The following is a 15836-nucleotide window of genomic DNA, read 5'->3' as shown; positions in this document are numbered from 1 at the left end:
GATCTTTCTTAAAATGAAGAAAATATTTATTTATTATCATGCTGATTCTGAAATATAAGTTCCGTCGGATGATGATTCCGACGATGCGATTACATTATCAGACAAATGAATGGTCAGAAAGTTAAGTTTTAGAAGGCTGAAATATTGGTACACTTACATCACATACGATACAAATGGATAAAAAATAACACAACAAACCATGTTTCATAAAATACAAAAACAAATAAATGTAAATAAACGCATGTTTGTAAATTTAATAATTATTCAAAGATGGATGTGTTTGTGTATATGTTTAGAAATAGATTATATATCAAAATAAATCATTGATATTCACACAAAAATGGGTGTAAACGCGAAACGCGTAAATATTCATTGTTAATCATGCATTTCTATTTATTGGAATTTAATGTTCAAATATCTATTAAACGCAGTAGGTGTGCTAAAATTGTAAATATTTCTAGGTGAAAATTTTGTTCTATTTGGATATCAGCCACGGACAAAATTGGATATAAAAATATTTGTTCAAACTTCGAAAATTTTGTAAGTATATTTTAATTTAAACCAAGTTAATAATGTTTCCCTGCATGATTTCAACTGACTGTATGCGAGTGTGATTATGATTAGGTTAGATAATATTCTTCGACGTCATGTGGTAATTCTTATCCCACCACAGCAGGTATGTTACGATATCGGCCTCACGGAGTTAAACAACATGCTCCTATACCATCAGACCAATTTTGATGAAACTTTTTACTGCGCTGCTAACTCAGTAGGTACTCTCCTAGTAAATTTTTGAAATGATGAAGAATGACTGCTGCTGTCATTATTTAGGTCAGTAGTACTCAGTACTATCACTTCTTTGCTACTTTCGCAAAACTTCCACTGCGTGACCAACACAATAGATGTTATTATGCCTCTGGGGTAAAAAGAGACCCTGCCCTGGGGGTCCCAAGTTTAACATAGACTTACGTATAGGAAAAAACTTTTAAAAATCTTCTTGACTGAAAGTTCAAAGCCTAGGCTTTTGATATTTTGTATGTAGCATCGCCTAGTGCCTCTCTAACAAGATTGTTCAAATTATGCCCCTTGACAGAAAAGAGGCCCGCCCGGAGGGTCACATAGTTTTTATATGAGTTATATAGGAAAACATACTTAAAAAATCATCTGATCATATTTCCTAGACTGTTTAATTATAATTACCTTATGACCCAAGGTAATTAGGGGCCATTTGACTGTAACCTTGCCCTACTGACCTACTTGCTTTTTAAGATACAGCCTGATTTTCAGTGACTTTGAATATGACCTACTGACCTACTTTCTTGTTTTTAAGATACAGTTTTGAAATTTGGATTCTTAAACTGACAATCAATGACCATCTGTGTGACCTACCGCCCTACTTTCTTGTTTTCTACGATACAGCAAAAGGTTTTGGACCACCTGTAATACTTTCTTGTTTACAAATTCTAAAAGTAATCCTGCATAATCTTTACCTTGATTTTCTTGTTTTTAAAGCTTTAGCTAAGAAATTTGTTAAAAAGAAACAACTCTACTCAGGTGAGCGATATAGAGCCATTATGGTTTTCTTGTTCTTTTATTTTTGTCTATGTTCTGTCCCCCATATAAATTCTCTAATTTCGTGACAATTTTTTTTCCATCTGACACCTGAAGACTGTTCATTACTGTAGGTTTCAAATGTAGGACGTTCCGGTATGGTAGCCATGATTTAATTGTTCATAAATATCAACCGTTTTGATGTACTGATTTAAATTTATGAACTGTATTCCATAATTCTTCGAACAAAACACGCTTTATCCTCGTCTCCAATGTAATGTTCTTATTGTGAACATTGGGGACCCTTAAAGGGATTTGTATTTTAAATGACTGACCCAAGACGGGATTGTATACAAACAGTATAATACAAGCATGTATACATTCCAAGAACAGGCACGCTATACTCAGGGAGGCGTTATATTTCATGACTTCATGAATGAGTGACCATTACATATTGACTTCTTGCCTATTATTACTATGCTTTGGGGGACATCCGCTTTTCTTCAACAGCACGCTCTAGTTGCATGTTCAAAGTAAAGTAAGGTTGAAAAGTGACATTTAATGAAAAGGCAAATGAAAAGCTTTTATAAGTCTCGGAACTCTCGGCTTCAACTAAAACTAATTTGGTGGCTTTTTTTGTCTACGTTAGACCTGTAACAGCATATCCAAACCGTTCACCAACAGCGTGCTCACGAGAATCTTCTTGTTTGTACACGTTTTTCCTTGCTTGTGCATGCCTGCAACAGACAAAAGACAAACGTTTTATACAAGAATGTCCAACCTTTAAAAAATCAAGGCGCAAAACGCTGAGATTTTCTATTCTTTCGCATTATAGATAGTTTTAGGGTTTTCTCAGGCTTATTTACCCATCACGTGATACCTGTATTTTTCTGTGTTTCCATGATGGTAATTATAACATGATTTGCATGGAAGAATTCAGAAATATAGTATCTACTTTTTACAGTTACAAGGTCAAGTCATATTTTGAGGTCAACACATGTATGTGTTTTAATTTATTAATATAGCAGTATCCACAGTACTTGATGAATTTAGTTATGTTTAGAGCTCTGTTTCTAGTTATCTATTCAGCTATGCTTTTAGAACTTTAAAATATACAGAGGAAAAGTTTCACTGAATAAAAACCTAAAATCGGTTTGCAAAAAAACCCCTGAAAATTCAATAAATCGGGCAAGACCTTCAAGTATCCATCTATTACAATGTAATATAGCTCTATTACTACAGTATTTATAAAGTCCAGGTGAGGAGGAATTAGGTCGCTCTAGGTTTTTATGGGTTTTTAAATGGATACTTACTGAATAGCTCAGCGGCGGAAAACGGTTTAAAAGCTTTCAGTGTACACAAAGACCGAAGATATTTACATGCATAGAAAAGTCTTTTTTTTTAATATTAATAAATATCTTAGATTTAACCCCTAATAGCAAGTTTAAAAGAACAAACATTGTACAGTTATGGTTACTTTGTAAACCCAATATAGGATTGACTTTACTATAAACTATAGGATGCAAATGGATTCTATTTATAGATTAAAGATGGTTTCGCAATTACTTCTAGAGGAAAGATTCTTTTAAAAAAATCCTTATTTATAGATTTATGTAGCACAAGTTAAGACAGAAAAGAAAAACAATAAGTACACGTGCTTTTTCAATAATCAAAGTTTATTAGGAACACCAAAATTGGTCTGTTGAAACAATATATACATGTCAAAATAAAGCAAGTACTAGCAAAAGCTATTTACTTAAAATATCATTCTGATGTTATTCTTTTTACACCACATTTTATGTCCCTAGGCTAAAATATTTTGAAATACATGCGACACAAACTTTCAGGCCCTGGCAAATCCAAGTGTCCAACCCGCTCAAAAGCCTTTAAGGGAGTGGGGGCACAATAAAATATAAAGCCATTTTGAGCCCGTCACATTTGAACAAAAAGGCTTTATATTACGATTTTGACTCAGAGTCGGTTTAATCATCACTCGACGAAACAGTTAAATTTGGCTGTCCAAATCATTTTCGATTTGTGCAAGACGATTTCTTGGACACGAACTTCCCACGACTACTCCTCCAATAAAACAAACACTATCATACAAATAATTTCAAAAGGCAAAATTTGCATGACCCAAATTGTCAAAATATAGTTTTTGCACAAGGACGTTGCATATCCGACAACTATGAGCTTTCGTGAAAATTACTTACTTTGGTTATCGCTCGCTACGCGATTAAGGTTTCTTTTTACTAATTCAGTTCCTTCTTTATTTCATATAAGTAATGAAATCTTGAGACTACTTGAAAGCAATTCAATGATATGCAAACCATAGATAGTCATTTAATATAACAAGTCGTCTAATCAAAAATAAAAAGATACTGACATGTTAAATATAAGGAAAATAATCTGTTCTGAAAAACATCACCTTCTGAAAATACTCCAATGAAAATGGCCGTAAGCAACAACGCGTATGTAGACATTTTCTCAATGAATGAACTTAAAACCTGGAAATTCACATGAAAATGGTCTAGATCTATTCTTAATACAATAAGCAACATGGCAATCTGAAATACAGCTATATCCCCCTGGTCCGAGAGCTCACGGACTTTTATTGCAACAATTGAGGCCAAAAGAAGTTTATACATTTTTGGAAACAATATTTCATATCCTCCATGAAAACCTATTTCTTAAATGTCAAAGCCGTGCCTATCTATATTTTGTTCACTTATGTTTGTGATAGGGGAGTTAAAAATCACTTGTAAAATATTAGGGGGTAGAGTTAAGTTAACGTCTGCCAGTTTCTTCACTGTTTAATTACAGTAACAATTGGATTGTCAGTAAATGTGTATATGTCAAACAATGACAGCAATAAGAAATTTATCAAAATGGAATAATGGGCAAACTTGATATTCAAGGTCAAAGGTCAAATTAATTTGAAAGTCACAAAATTTGACATATTTGAAACTTATTTTTATTCTCAGAAAATAGTTTGTTATCATAAACCACTCATCTTTATCTATGTAATGTGTATATATAAGTAAAACTCAGAAATGCAAATATCATTACAAAAGGTCAAGGTCAGCCCTGATGATTGACGGTCAAAAGTCATTTTCATGCACAAATGTTAAAACAGTTACCATTAACTTTTGTAATCTGTTTAATACGTCTTCACATTATTTGTAGTTGAAATTAATTCATTTAATGTTTGTATGTCAGGCAAAGTCAGCAGTGATAATGTAACCCAAATACCGCAAAGGGTAAAGCTAATATCAGAGGTCAAAGGTCACATTTGGGGGGAAAATGCATAAATAGCTTCCTTTTTTGAAAATTAACAGATACCTTTCTAAATATTAGTAATCACTCGTTAGTTAATTTAATGTATGTATGTCCAACAATGTCAGTAATAAAATATAGTCTGGAATGGGTCAAGTTCAGATGTGATATTAAGGGTCAAAGTTCATTTTAAATAAAGGAATGGAAAAAAAGCTCTTTGCCATTTCTCTTTGTTGATAATACCTTGTCGATATTAGTCAATGATATCTGTTCATTTTTATGTTTAAATGTTAGAAAATGTCTGGTATGTACATACAATTTCAAAACATTTAAGGTAAAACATAATATCAAAGGTCAAAGGTCAAGAGAGTGAGAAAAATGTTGCAATAATATCACCTGCTTTTAATAATTATTATTGTTTAAGGTATCTGTTTTGTAATGTTAGCAACATATCTATATTCGTTTTACTACATATATTTGTCAGACGATAACATGAAAGAGAAAATAAGTCAAGGTCAAACCTAATTAAAAGGTCAGGGGTCATTTTTGCATAAAAGATCAGAGTAGTTGTAATCTAACTCATTACTATGTTCAAAATTAGCTTATTGTTACAATTCACTGTAAGCAATTTATTTTAATGTATACATGTCAAGCAAGGGCAGCAATGTAGGTCTTAAGTCAAAGCCAAACCTATCATCAAAGGTCAAGGGTCAAATCTGTGTGAAAATAAGCAAACACAGCATTTGTACAATGATTTTTCTTCATTTGTAGGGTATTTTTGTCAAAACTAGTGACGAATCATTTGTTTAAAGGTATATATAACAGATGATATCATTCTTTCTTAATTATGAAAAATTAGTCAAGGCCTAACCTGACATTAAAAGTCAAATGTGAGGGTCTTCAAGGAACTCACAGTATAAAGAACTGGCTGGAACAAGTTGGGAAGCCAATGGAAAGATACTACGGCAAGCGTACACAGACACCGTTCGACCAACTACAGAGTACGCGTCCACCTCATGGGTAACAGCTTCCTAAACCAGTAAAGATAAACAAAACAAGGTTCGAAATTCAGGCCTGAGGATAATTTTCTAACCAATGAAAACAACTCTAATAAAGAAATGGAAAAGACATTAACCTCGAGCCATTTGAGACAAGGCGAGAGTACAAAAGCCCTTGAGCAGGCAGAGAAGGCAAAGAGACTACCATCACATCCAATCTACTCAAAACTCGAGAGCAAAACCAAGAACAGACTGAATCGACAGAGTCTCAATCATATTATCAAAGAACTACGAAAATCGAAAGCAATAGCAATGGACGCAGAAGCAGAGCCGCTTGTACCCGATCAATGGGGTCCTAGACATTGTGCTTCGAAGACCAGATTGGAGGTGGAAAAACAACATCAGGCATCCAGCACACTCTTGCATCCAAGCATATACCTATGGATTAGTGGAAAAAGTATTTCAGAATGCTGGGAGTGGTGCCTTCATCAAATATCAAGACAGCTCCACTCTCACTCCCTCTTATTCAGTCGGCAAGAGATGCTCCAACTTCAGAGCCGAGATGCAAGCCCTCACATTGGCCATACTCCAATTGTATGAGCGAGGAGAAAAGGGACAGAATATTGTTTTCCTAACAGAATCTGAGTCAACTCTTCTTCAGGCTCTCTCAACAAGTCAATCAGACATCTTAACGAGACCGCTGCTAAAAACATACATCTCCTGTCTGAGAGCATAAATGTAGCATAGCCGGGCATGAAGCTGCAGACAATTTTGCAAAGGAAGCAGCCATGCAAATACAGCCTCAACCTCCAACTTCATACATGAGATGCTCAGACTCTACTGAAGAACAGCTTTGCATCAGACCGGAAGAACATAAATGGAGGCTACCTGCCTCCTCATCACAGTCTACACAAGCTAATCAGGCACATCCAAACAACTATCCTCCAGGTGTGCACTGGACACTGTGGCCTGAGAAAACACATGAAGAAGCTTGGTGCTGCAAAGACAGCTAATTAACTGTGCGGATTAGAGGAACAAACAAACACCATTCATCATCCTGCAGACCTGCTCCTATTTGGAAGAAGCACGCCAGAATGTTTGGTTCACAGACATTTCATTTGAGACCAAGCTCTGGGGAGAGGCCAGCGACCTGCAGAATACGGTTCAAGTCATTGCCACATCTGACCTTAAAATATGAAACAGCCATAAGAAGCTGAAATGCAGTAAGTAAGGAAGCAAGTAAATGTCAACATGAAAATGAATTAACATCAAGTTATAACGACAAGATATCTTATTAACAAAGAAATAAAATTACAGTGCTAACTTTTGAATTTTTACCCGAAAATGACATTTAGCCATTAACATCAGGGCTGGTCTATGGACTCATGTCTGATGATATCATCATGACAAAACGTTTATAAACAATGAAAGGTATTGCAAAAATGCTACTTTTGCGATCTTTCACACAAAATTGACCTTTAACCTTTGATCTAAGCTTTACCAGTCACTGTTTTTGGAATTAGATCTGCATTGCTGATATTGCCATACAATTATACATAAGAAAAACTATTTTCAATGAAAGAAATGACATGTAAAATTTTAACGAAGAAAAAAATGCTGTATTTTGAATTTTTACATGAAAATGACCTTTGGTTTCACCTGGAACAATTTTTCATTATCATTTCAATATTGTCTGTTTTAGATATTTTAAGATAAATAATTAGTTTTACTAGTGACAAAAATACCCTAAAGCAATAAAGAAAAGTCAATGCAAAAATGGTGCTTTTTGCGAATTTTTTAAACAAATTTAACTTTGACCTTAAATGATAGGCTTGCTTCTGACTTATTCGGATAAGAACTAAATTGCTGACCTTGCTAAACATGTATACATCAAAGTAAATTGGTAACAATGAATAATAACGAGCTATATTTGAACAAAATAATGAGTAAGTATGCTACATTTTGTGCTTTTTATACAAAAATGACTCCTAACCTTCAATACAAGGGTTGACTTTGACATACTTTCTCTTCGATAACATCGTCTGATAAATATACAGTAAAATGAACAACGATCAGTTATTAAAATTACAAAACAAATACTGTTACACAATAATAATTATTACAAATAGGTGATAATATTGCAACATTTTACATACTGTTTTGACATTTGATTTTTGATATTATGGTTGACCTTGAATGTTTTGAAATTGTATGTGCATACCAGACATTGCCTAACATTTATATATTAAACTGAACTGATGTCATTGACTAATATCAACAAGATGTTATCAACAAAGAGAAAAGGTAAAGTATTATCTACTCATTCTTTCACTTGGAAATGACCTTTGACCATTAATATCACATTTGAATTTGACTCATTCAAGACTTAAGACCTAAATTGCTGCCCTTGCTTGACATGTATACATCAAATAAATTGCTAACAGTGAATTGTAACAACAAACTATTTTTGAACATAGTAATGAGTTAGATTACTACTACTGTGATCTTTTATGTAATAATGACCCCTGACCTTTAAACCAGGTTTGACCTTGACTTATTTTCTCTTTCATGACATCGTCTGACAAATATACAGTAACATGAACATAGATGTGTTGCTAACATGACAAAACAAATACTTTTAAACAATAATAATCATTAAAAACAGGTGATATTATTGTATATCCACTCTTCTAACCTTTGACCTTTGATTTTATGGTTAACCTTGAATGTTTCGAAATTGTATGTGCAAACCAGCCATTGCCAAACATTTATACAATAAAATGAACAGATATCATTGACTAATATCGACAAGGTCATATCAACAAAGAGAAAAGTTAAAGAGCTATTTTTTCATCCTTTTACTTGAAAATGACCTTTGACCCTTAATATCACATTCAACTTGACTCATTCTAGACTATATTTTATTGCTGACATTGTGGGACATATATACATCAAACTAAATCACGAGCAATTGCTAATGATGTAAAAAGGTATCTGTTATTTTTCAAAAAGAAAGCTATTAATGCATTTATTTTACACAAATTTGACCTTTGACCTCTGATATTAACTTTACTCTTGGTAGTTTTGGTGTTACATTTTCAATGCTGACTTTGCCTGACATACAAACATTAAAATGAATTACCTTCAGTGACTAATAATGTGAAGACGTTTTAAACAGATTACAAAAGTTAATGGTAACAGTTTTAACATTTGTGCATGAAAATGACTTTTGACCGTCAATCATCAGGGCTGACCTTGACCTTTTGCAATGATATTTGCATTTCTGAATTTTACTTATATATACACATTACATAGATAAAGATGAGTGGTTTATGATAACAAACTATTTTCTGAAAATAAAAATAAGTTTCAAATATGCCAAAATTTGTGACTTTCAAATAAATTTGACCTTTGACCTTGAATATCAAGTTTGCCCATCATTCCATTTTGATAAATTTCTTATTGCTGTCATTGTTTGACATATACACATTTACTGACAATCCAATTGTTACTGTAATGAAACAGTGAAAAAACTGGCAGACGTTAACTTAACCATACCCCCTAATATATTTACAAGTGAATTTTACCTCCACTATCACAAACATAAGTGAACAAAATATAGATAGGCACGGCTTTCACACTTAAGAAATGGGTTTTCATGGAGGATATGAAATATTGTTTCCAAAAATGTATAAACTTCTTTTGGCCTCAATTGTTGCAATAAAAGTCCGTGAGCTCTCGGACCACCCGCCACTGTTATGGATAGTGAATGGGTTGATGGTATTGGACATTGACATTGTTTAGTATATTTTGTAGTGCATGTATGACATCAAGGAATTTGTTCCAAGCGATATACTGAGAGATCGTAGGAATAAGCTTAATATAAAAAGAATCATAAGTGTACAACTCACTAAAACATTTGACACAAGTTTCATGGAATCACATAACTCCGTCAAGAGATTTATATGATATTGAGCTTACACAAAAGCAAAAGGCTCAGATCTTTCAAATTAAGTTCTGACTAAAGCTCAAGCATTTCAATTGTAACCTTGACCTTGAGTTGTCATGGGTAAATTCTGAGCTCTGCACATCGTCTTGATATAGGGAATATTACAGCCAAGTCCTTCAAATACTTCAAGGGGTTAAGGATGTGCAGAGCGGACACAAAATGGAAGGCTCGAACATTTGACACATTCTCTTAATGAGGTGATCGCTAAACCCAAGTGTTATGAAAATCCTTTAAAGGATTAGGAGATGCAGAGCAGACACAAAATGGAAGGCCTTGAGTTGTTAGCTTGACCTTGAGTCGATATGACTGACTCATAAGTTCTGCACATTGTCTTTATAAGGTAATCAATTGACCCAAGCTTCATTAAAATCCTTTAAGGGGTTTAAGTTATATGGAGCGGATACATTTGTACCAGACGCACAGACGGACGGAGAGCATTCCTATAACACCCCCACCACATGTCACGGGGAATTAATAAAACTAAGCCAAAAATATGACTGCCACATCCTCACATGACTCAATATACCAGATTACATTAACAACATTTTGGACTAGTTCACATTTAACACTGAGTAGTCACTTCCTGTACTTCCTGTCTGGTGTAATTAGTCCTTTAGTTGCGCACAAAATACTGTGCTGAAGTCCTTTAAATACATTTATGTAAACACGGAAATACTGAAATGGGACAAATAAAATCCTCTCATTCGTTTATCGTAAAGGTTTACTGACATTTTGTTACATCAGCAGGTACGTGATATTATCTTAAAGTATATCAAAGTTTTAAATTCTCTGATTAAATAGTAAAATTAAACAAGCATCAAGTTGTTTCGTCCAAAGCTAAACTAGGAAGTATATTTTACAAAGCAAGCATACAGACAGTTGAAAAGATATGTCTAAATATAAATGAAGTGGTTTATCATTAAACAAAGTATATTTACTATGAAAACAGGGAGGAATCAGTGACATATATGCAGTGCTTTATCATGAAGGTTTTCTTTTTGCTGCTTTTGTGATCAGAGTGATACATGAATTTGATGTCTCTTGTGTTTGATTAAAAGCATTTATCTCTGAAAGTACATTTAATTATTCCTTCTCTTGAGAAGGAATATTATAGTTCAATAAGTCACACTTGACTGAGCTACTGATACCGAAAGCTGTTGTCATAACAAGCTGGCCAATAAAACTCCGTGACCTTAGAAATAACCTCTGACGTTAGACTATTCTTTCCTAATTGAGGCGACTCTCTGACTGAACGCGTTCCGTGGATTACATATTACTAAACCCGAGGATGTTATTTCCTCCATTCTTGAGGAACATAACATACATTCAGTCGACCAGATAGACATATATCAGCAAATTTAAATGTTAACAACCAAATATTGTTACCTTGAAATGCATAGTTAATATATGAAAACAAACCCCATTGCGACCCTCTAATTATGCGCAACAGATTCACGCATCGAATCGTAAATGATTAATCGGGTCAATGTCTTATTGCCATATTTACTCTACTGAAAGTGGTAACAGATTTAATTTGTTGTTGGATTTAACAATTTATGTTAAATAACTAGCGTAAATACTTACTTGAAATTTTTTGGCAGTATAAAACAGACATTGCAACCAAAATTTTACAAGATGATCATTTTATATTTATATAGATATGCCCTAGAAGGAACTTTTGCTATGCTTTAACTTGTTATGAAGCATGAATTCAGAATAACACAAAATAGGTCTGTTTTCTATCAGTGTGTGAGAAATAAATAAAGTGCAAAAATTACTCAGTAACTGTAACTGGAGAACTGCGCTTTCACTCATTTTAAGCCAATAAGTTATTTTCCATTTGTACTGATTCAGATTGGTATGTTTTACCTTCAGTGTTCGCCAGTATACATTAGAAATTCATGACAGTCTACCTCCGGAGAAAGTGTTCAAAGGAGAAATAGCCAGACTGCGTTCATTTGAAAACCAAAGACCGTGAGTAATACATAAAGTCTTTTAACTGTTTCCTGTAATTCATACATTAACCCTTATCATGCTGGACATGATTGATCCTGCCTTTGCGTCCAGTGTAGATCATGATCTGCACTGTTGCTATTCAGTATCTTTTTAGCTCACCTGTCACAAAGTGACAAGGTGAGCTATTGTGACCGCTTGATGTCCGTCAACAATTTCTAAAAAAATCTTCTTCTTGAAAACCACTGGGTAGAATTACACCAAACTTCACAGGAATGATCCTTGGGTGACCCCCTTTCAAAATTGTTCAAAGAATTGAATTCCGTGCAGAACTCTGGTTGCCATTGTAACCGAAATGAAAAACTTTAAAAATCTTCTTGTCCAAAAGCACAGGGCCAAGGGCTTTGATATCTGGTGTGTAGCATCATCTAGTGGTCCTCTACCAAAATTATTCAAATTATCCCCTTAGGGTCAAATATGGCCCCGCCCCGGGGGTCACATGGTTTATATAGACTTATATAGGGAAAACTTTGAAAATCTTCTTGTACAAAACCACATGGCCTAGGGCTTTGATATTTGGTATGTAGCATCATCTCGTGGTCCATTACCAAGATTGTTCAAATTATCCCTCTAGCATCAAATATGGCCCCGCCCCGGGGCTCACATGGTTTATATAGACTTATATAGGGAAAGCTTTGAAAATCTTCTTGTACAAAACCACATGGCCTAGGGCTTTGATATTTGGATTATAGCATCATCTAGTGGTCCCCTACCAAGATAATTCAAATTATCCCCTTAGGGTCAAATATGGCCCTGCCCCGGGGTTCCCAAGTTTTACATAGACTTATATAGGAAAAAAAGTTTAAAAATCTTCTTGTCTGAAACCACAACACTTAGACCTTTGATTTGGTTTGTAGCATTGTCTTATGGTCCCAAAAAAATGTTCAAATTGTCCCCCATGGGTGAAAAGAGGCCCTGCCGGGGGGGGGTCCCAAGTTTTATAAGACTTATATAGGAAAAAGCTTTAAAAAAACTTTTATCTGAAACCATACAACCTGGGATTTTGATATTTGGTTGATGCATTGTCTAGTGTCCTCTACCAAAAATGTTCAAATTATGCCCTGTGGTTAAAAGAGGCCCCGCCCTGGGGGTCACTTAGTTATTATGGGAGTAATTTAGGGAAAATACTTAAAAAATCATCTGATCCTTTTTCCCAAGACGGGTTAATTATAATTACCTGATGACCCCAAGTAATATAATGTCATTGACTGTGACCTTGACCTTCTTTTTGGGTTTTTTTTAAGATACAGCCTTGAAATTTTGATGACATACACAGTTTTGCACACAAAAGCATAAAACTGAATTTCATTGACCATGAATGTGACCTACTGACTTTCTTAATATTTTATCATCAGTTTGACATTTGAAACATGTAGCTCATATTACTCAGGTGAGCGATCCAGGGTCATCATGACCCTCTTGTTTTGGTAAGCACCCCTTTTAACAGTTAATGGTACTGTCCCAACTGAAAGATGGACAAGTTCATTATAGAAATTTAGCAGGGTAAGGGTTAATTGTATATACAGTATAACTATTAGTTATGTGTGCTGACTAATTAAAAATGATTAATGTATACAAGTGAATATTGATGGACTTTTGAACGTCGATGAATTCTGACAGCCTAACAATACCAAAATCTAAGCTAAATAAAGTACTGTTGGAACTGTTACCTAGCAAAATAGCAATTTCTATCTACAAATATCCCTGTTCAATGATTTGTCATTAAATGAAATTGAACTAACTATGAAAAAGCCGGGGACATAATTTTCAAAATTAGCGAAATATGAAAGTATGACTGACATTGTCATCAATCCTCCAATATCAGCTATTTTTAGCTCGACTATTCGAAGAATAGTCTAGCTATTCTACTCACCCTGGCGTCGGCGTCGGCGTCACACCTTGGTTAAGTCAGGGGTCCTGAAATATTTTCAGAGTCTACTTGTCCACGGACAAGTTGGGCACACAAATCCACTTGTCCGTACCAAAGAAGAACTTGTCCGTACTTTTTAGTTTAAAAAGGGAAGGATCAGCATTATCATTACTGAATAAACAAATAATCAACCTACACTTCTGTTGACTTCTATTTTAACTTATATAAAGTTTTTGTTAAGACTAGACCATCTTTTGAAAAATATGTTATAACTAGCAAGCTTAGTGTCTAGAACATCCACTTGAAAAATATGTTATGACTAGCAAGTTTAGAGGACACACGAGTCTGAAATTCATTCAGTAAGACATAGAGTCTATCTTTACAAAAATACCCCCTATAGTTGATTTTATATATAGGGGGTATTTTTTGTAACACATAGACTTCATGGTCTTTTGATAGAATTTCTGACTCCTGTGGTAGAGAATAATTAAGAACACTTGAACACATGCCATTGACAAAAATAATCTCAGTATGCCTAATTAGAACGTTACCCTCACTGAATACTGCACTGGTCTTTCGGGGTCCTGAATAAGCTGTCCGAGTTGTTAAATGTCAAACAATCGACTCGAAAATTAAGCCACAAATTTTGGCTACTAACTTTTTTACATAGCGTACCTAGCTAATGGATTTTCTGAAAATCAAAATGAAGTAGCATAACGGGAATCCCCAGACTGGCACTCATTTTCAACTTTACGGTTTAATTTTCCAATAATGATCATTAAATGTAGTAAACCAGTCCACGTGTCTATAATGGCTGCATTACATTTTTGTTTTGATAAATTTACGGGTCATAAATGATCACAAACAGATTAGATATTGCCTTTAGGCATGGGGAAATCACAGATGACGCCGATTAGTTCGTTTTTATAAAATGTTTACCACGGAAATTTTATTGTCCCCGGACAAGCCAGCTTCTAAAAACTGCTTGTCCGGACCGAGGAATCCACGAATCGGACAACTCGGACAGCTTATTTCAGGACCCCTGGTTAAGTTTTTGCATGCAAGTACATACAGCTATCATTTAAAGGCATATAGCTTTGAAACTTATTTATTCTTTTTCTAGGTCAATTACCAACATCACTTGGTCAAGTTCCATAACTCTAACATGTATTTTGAGCAAATTATGTCCCTTTTTGGACTTAGAAAATTCTGGTTAAAGTTTTACATGCAAGTTACTATCTCCAAAACTAATGCAGATATTGAATTGAAACTTCACATGTGTCTTCGGGGTTTTAAAACTAGTTGATAGCACCAAGTCCCATAACTCTGATATGTATTTTGGTCAAATTATGTCCCCTTTTGGACTTAGAAAATTCTGGTTAAAGTTTTGCGTGCAAGTACATACAGCTATTACTAAAAGGCATATAGATTTGAAACTTATTTTTTCTTTTTCTAGATCAATTACCTACCTCACTGGGTCAAGTCCCATAACTCTGACATGTATTTTGGCCAAATTATGCCCCCTTTTGGACTTAGAAAATCCTGGTTAAAGTTTTACATGCAAGTTACTATCTCCAAAACTACTACAGGTATTGAATTGAAACTTCACATGTGTCTTCCGGGTTATAAAACTAGTTGATAGCACCAAGTCCCATAACTCTGACATGTATTTTGGGCAAATTATGCCCCCTTTTGGACTTAGAAAATCCTGGTTAAAGTTTTGCGTGCAAGTACATACAACTATCATTTAAAGGCATATAGCTTTGAAACTTATTTATTCTTTTTCTAGGTCAATTACCAACCTCACTGGGTCAAGTTCCATTACTCTTAACATGTATTTTGAGCAAATTATGCCCCCTTTTGGACTTAGAAAATTCTGGTTAAAGTTTTACATGCAAGTTACTATCCCCAAAACTAATGCAGATATTGAATTGAAACTTAACATGTTTCTTCGGGGTTATAAAACTAGTTGATAGCATCAAGTCCCATAACTCTGATATGTATTTTGGTCAAATTATGTCCCCTTTCGAACTTAAAACTCTTTTGATATTTAACATTTTGGGTAATAATTTCCTGCTTCTGTGACAATATTTCGAATAGTCGAGCTTGGCTGTCTTTT

General features: G+C 34.4%; 1 protein-coding gene across 1 annotated transcript in view; it reads left to right on the top strand.

Moving 5' to 3' along the window:
* Window positions 1-15836, top strand: part of LOC123534816 (NADPH--cytochrome P450 reductase-like) — a 163163-nt gene that overhangs the window by 136613 nt on the left and 10714 nt on the right. The window contains exon 8 of the mRNA XM_053520515.1: window positions 11710-11808. Within this exon, the coding sequence (XP_053376490.1) occupies window positions 11710-11808 (99 nt within the window). The remainder of the gene's footprint in view (window positions 1-11709; window positions 11809-15836) is intronic.

Source organism: Mercenaria mercenaria, chromosome 12 (assembly GCF_021730395.1).
Source record: "Mercenaria mercenaria strain notata chromosome 12, MADL_Memer_1, whole genome shotgun sequence".
NCBI lineage: Eukaryota > Metazoa > Mollusca > Bivalvia > Venerida > Veneridae > Mercenaria > Mercenaria mercenaria.
The sequence above is the reverse complement of the archived record's forward strand: the minus strand, read 5'-3'. Positions and strand labels throughout refer to the sequence as shown.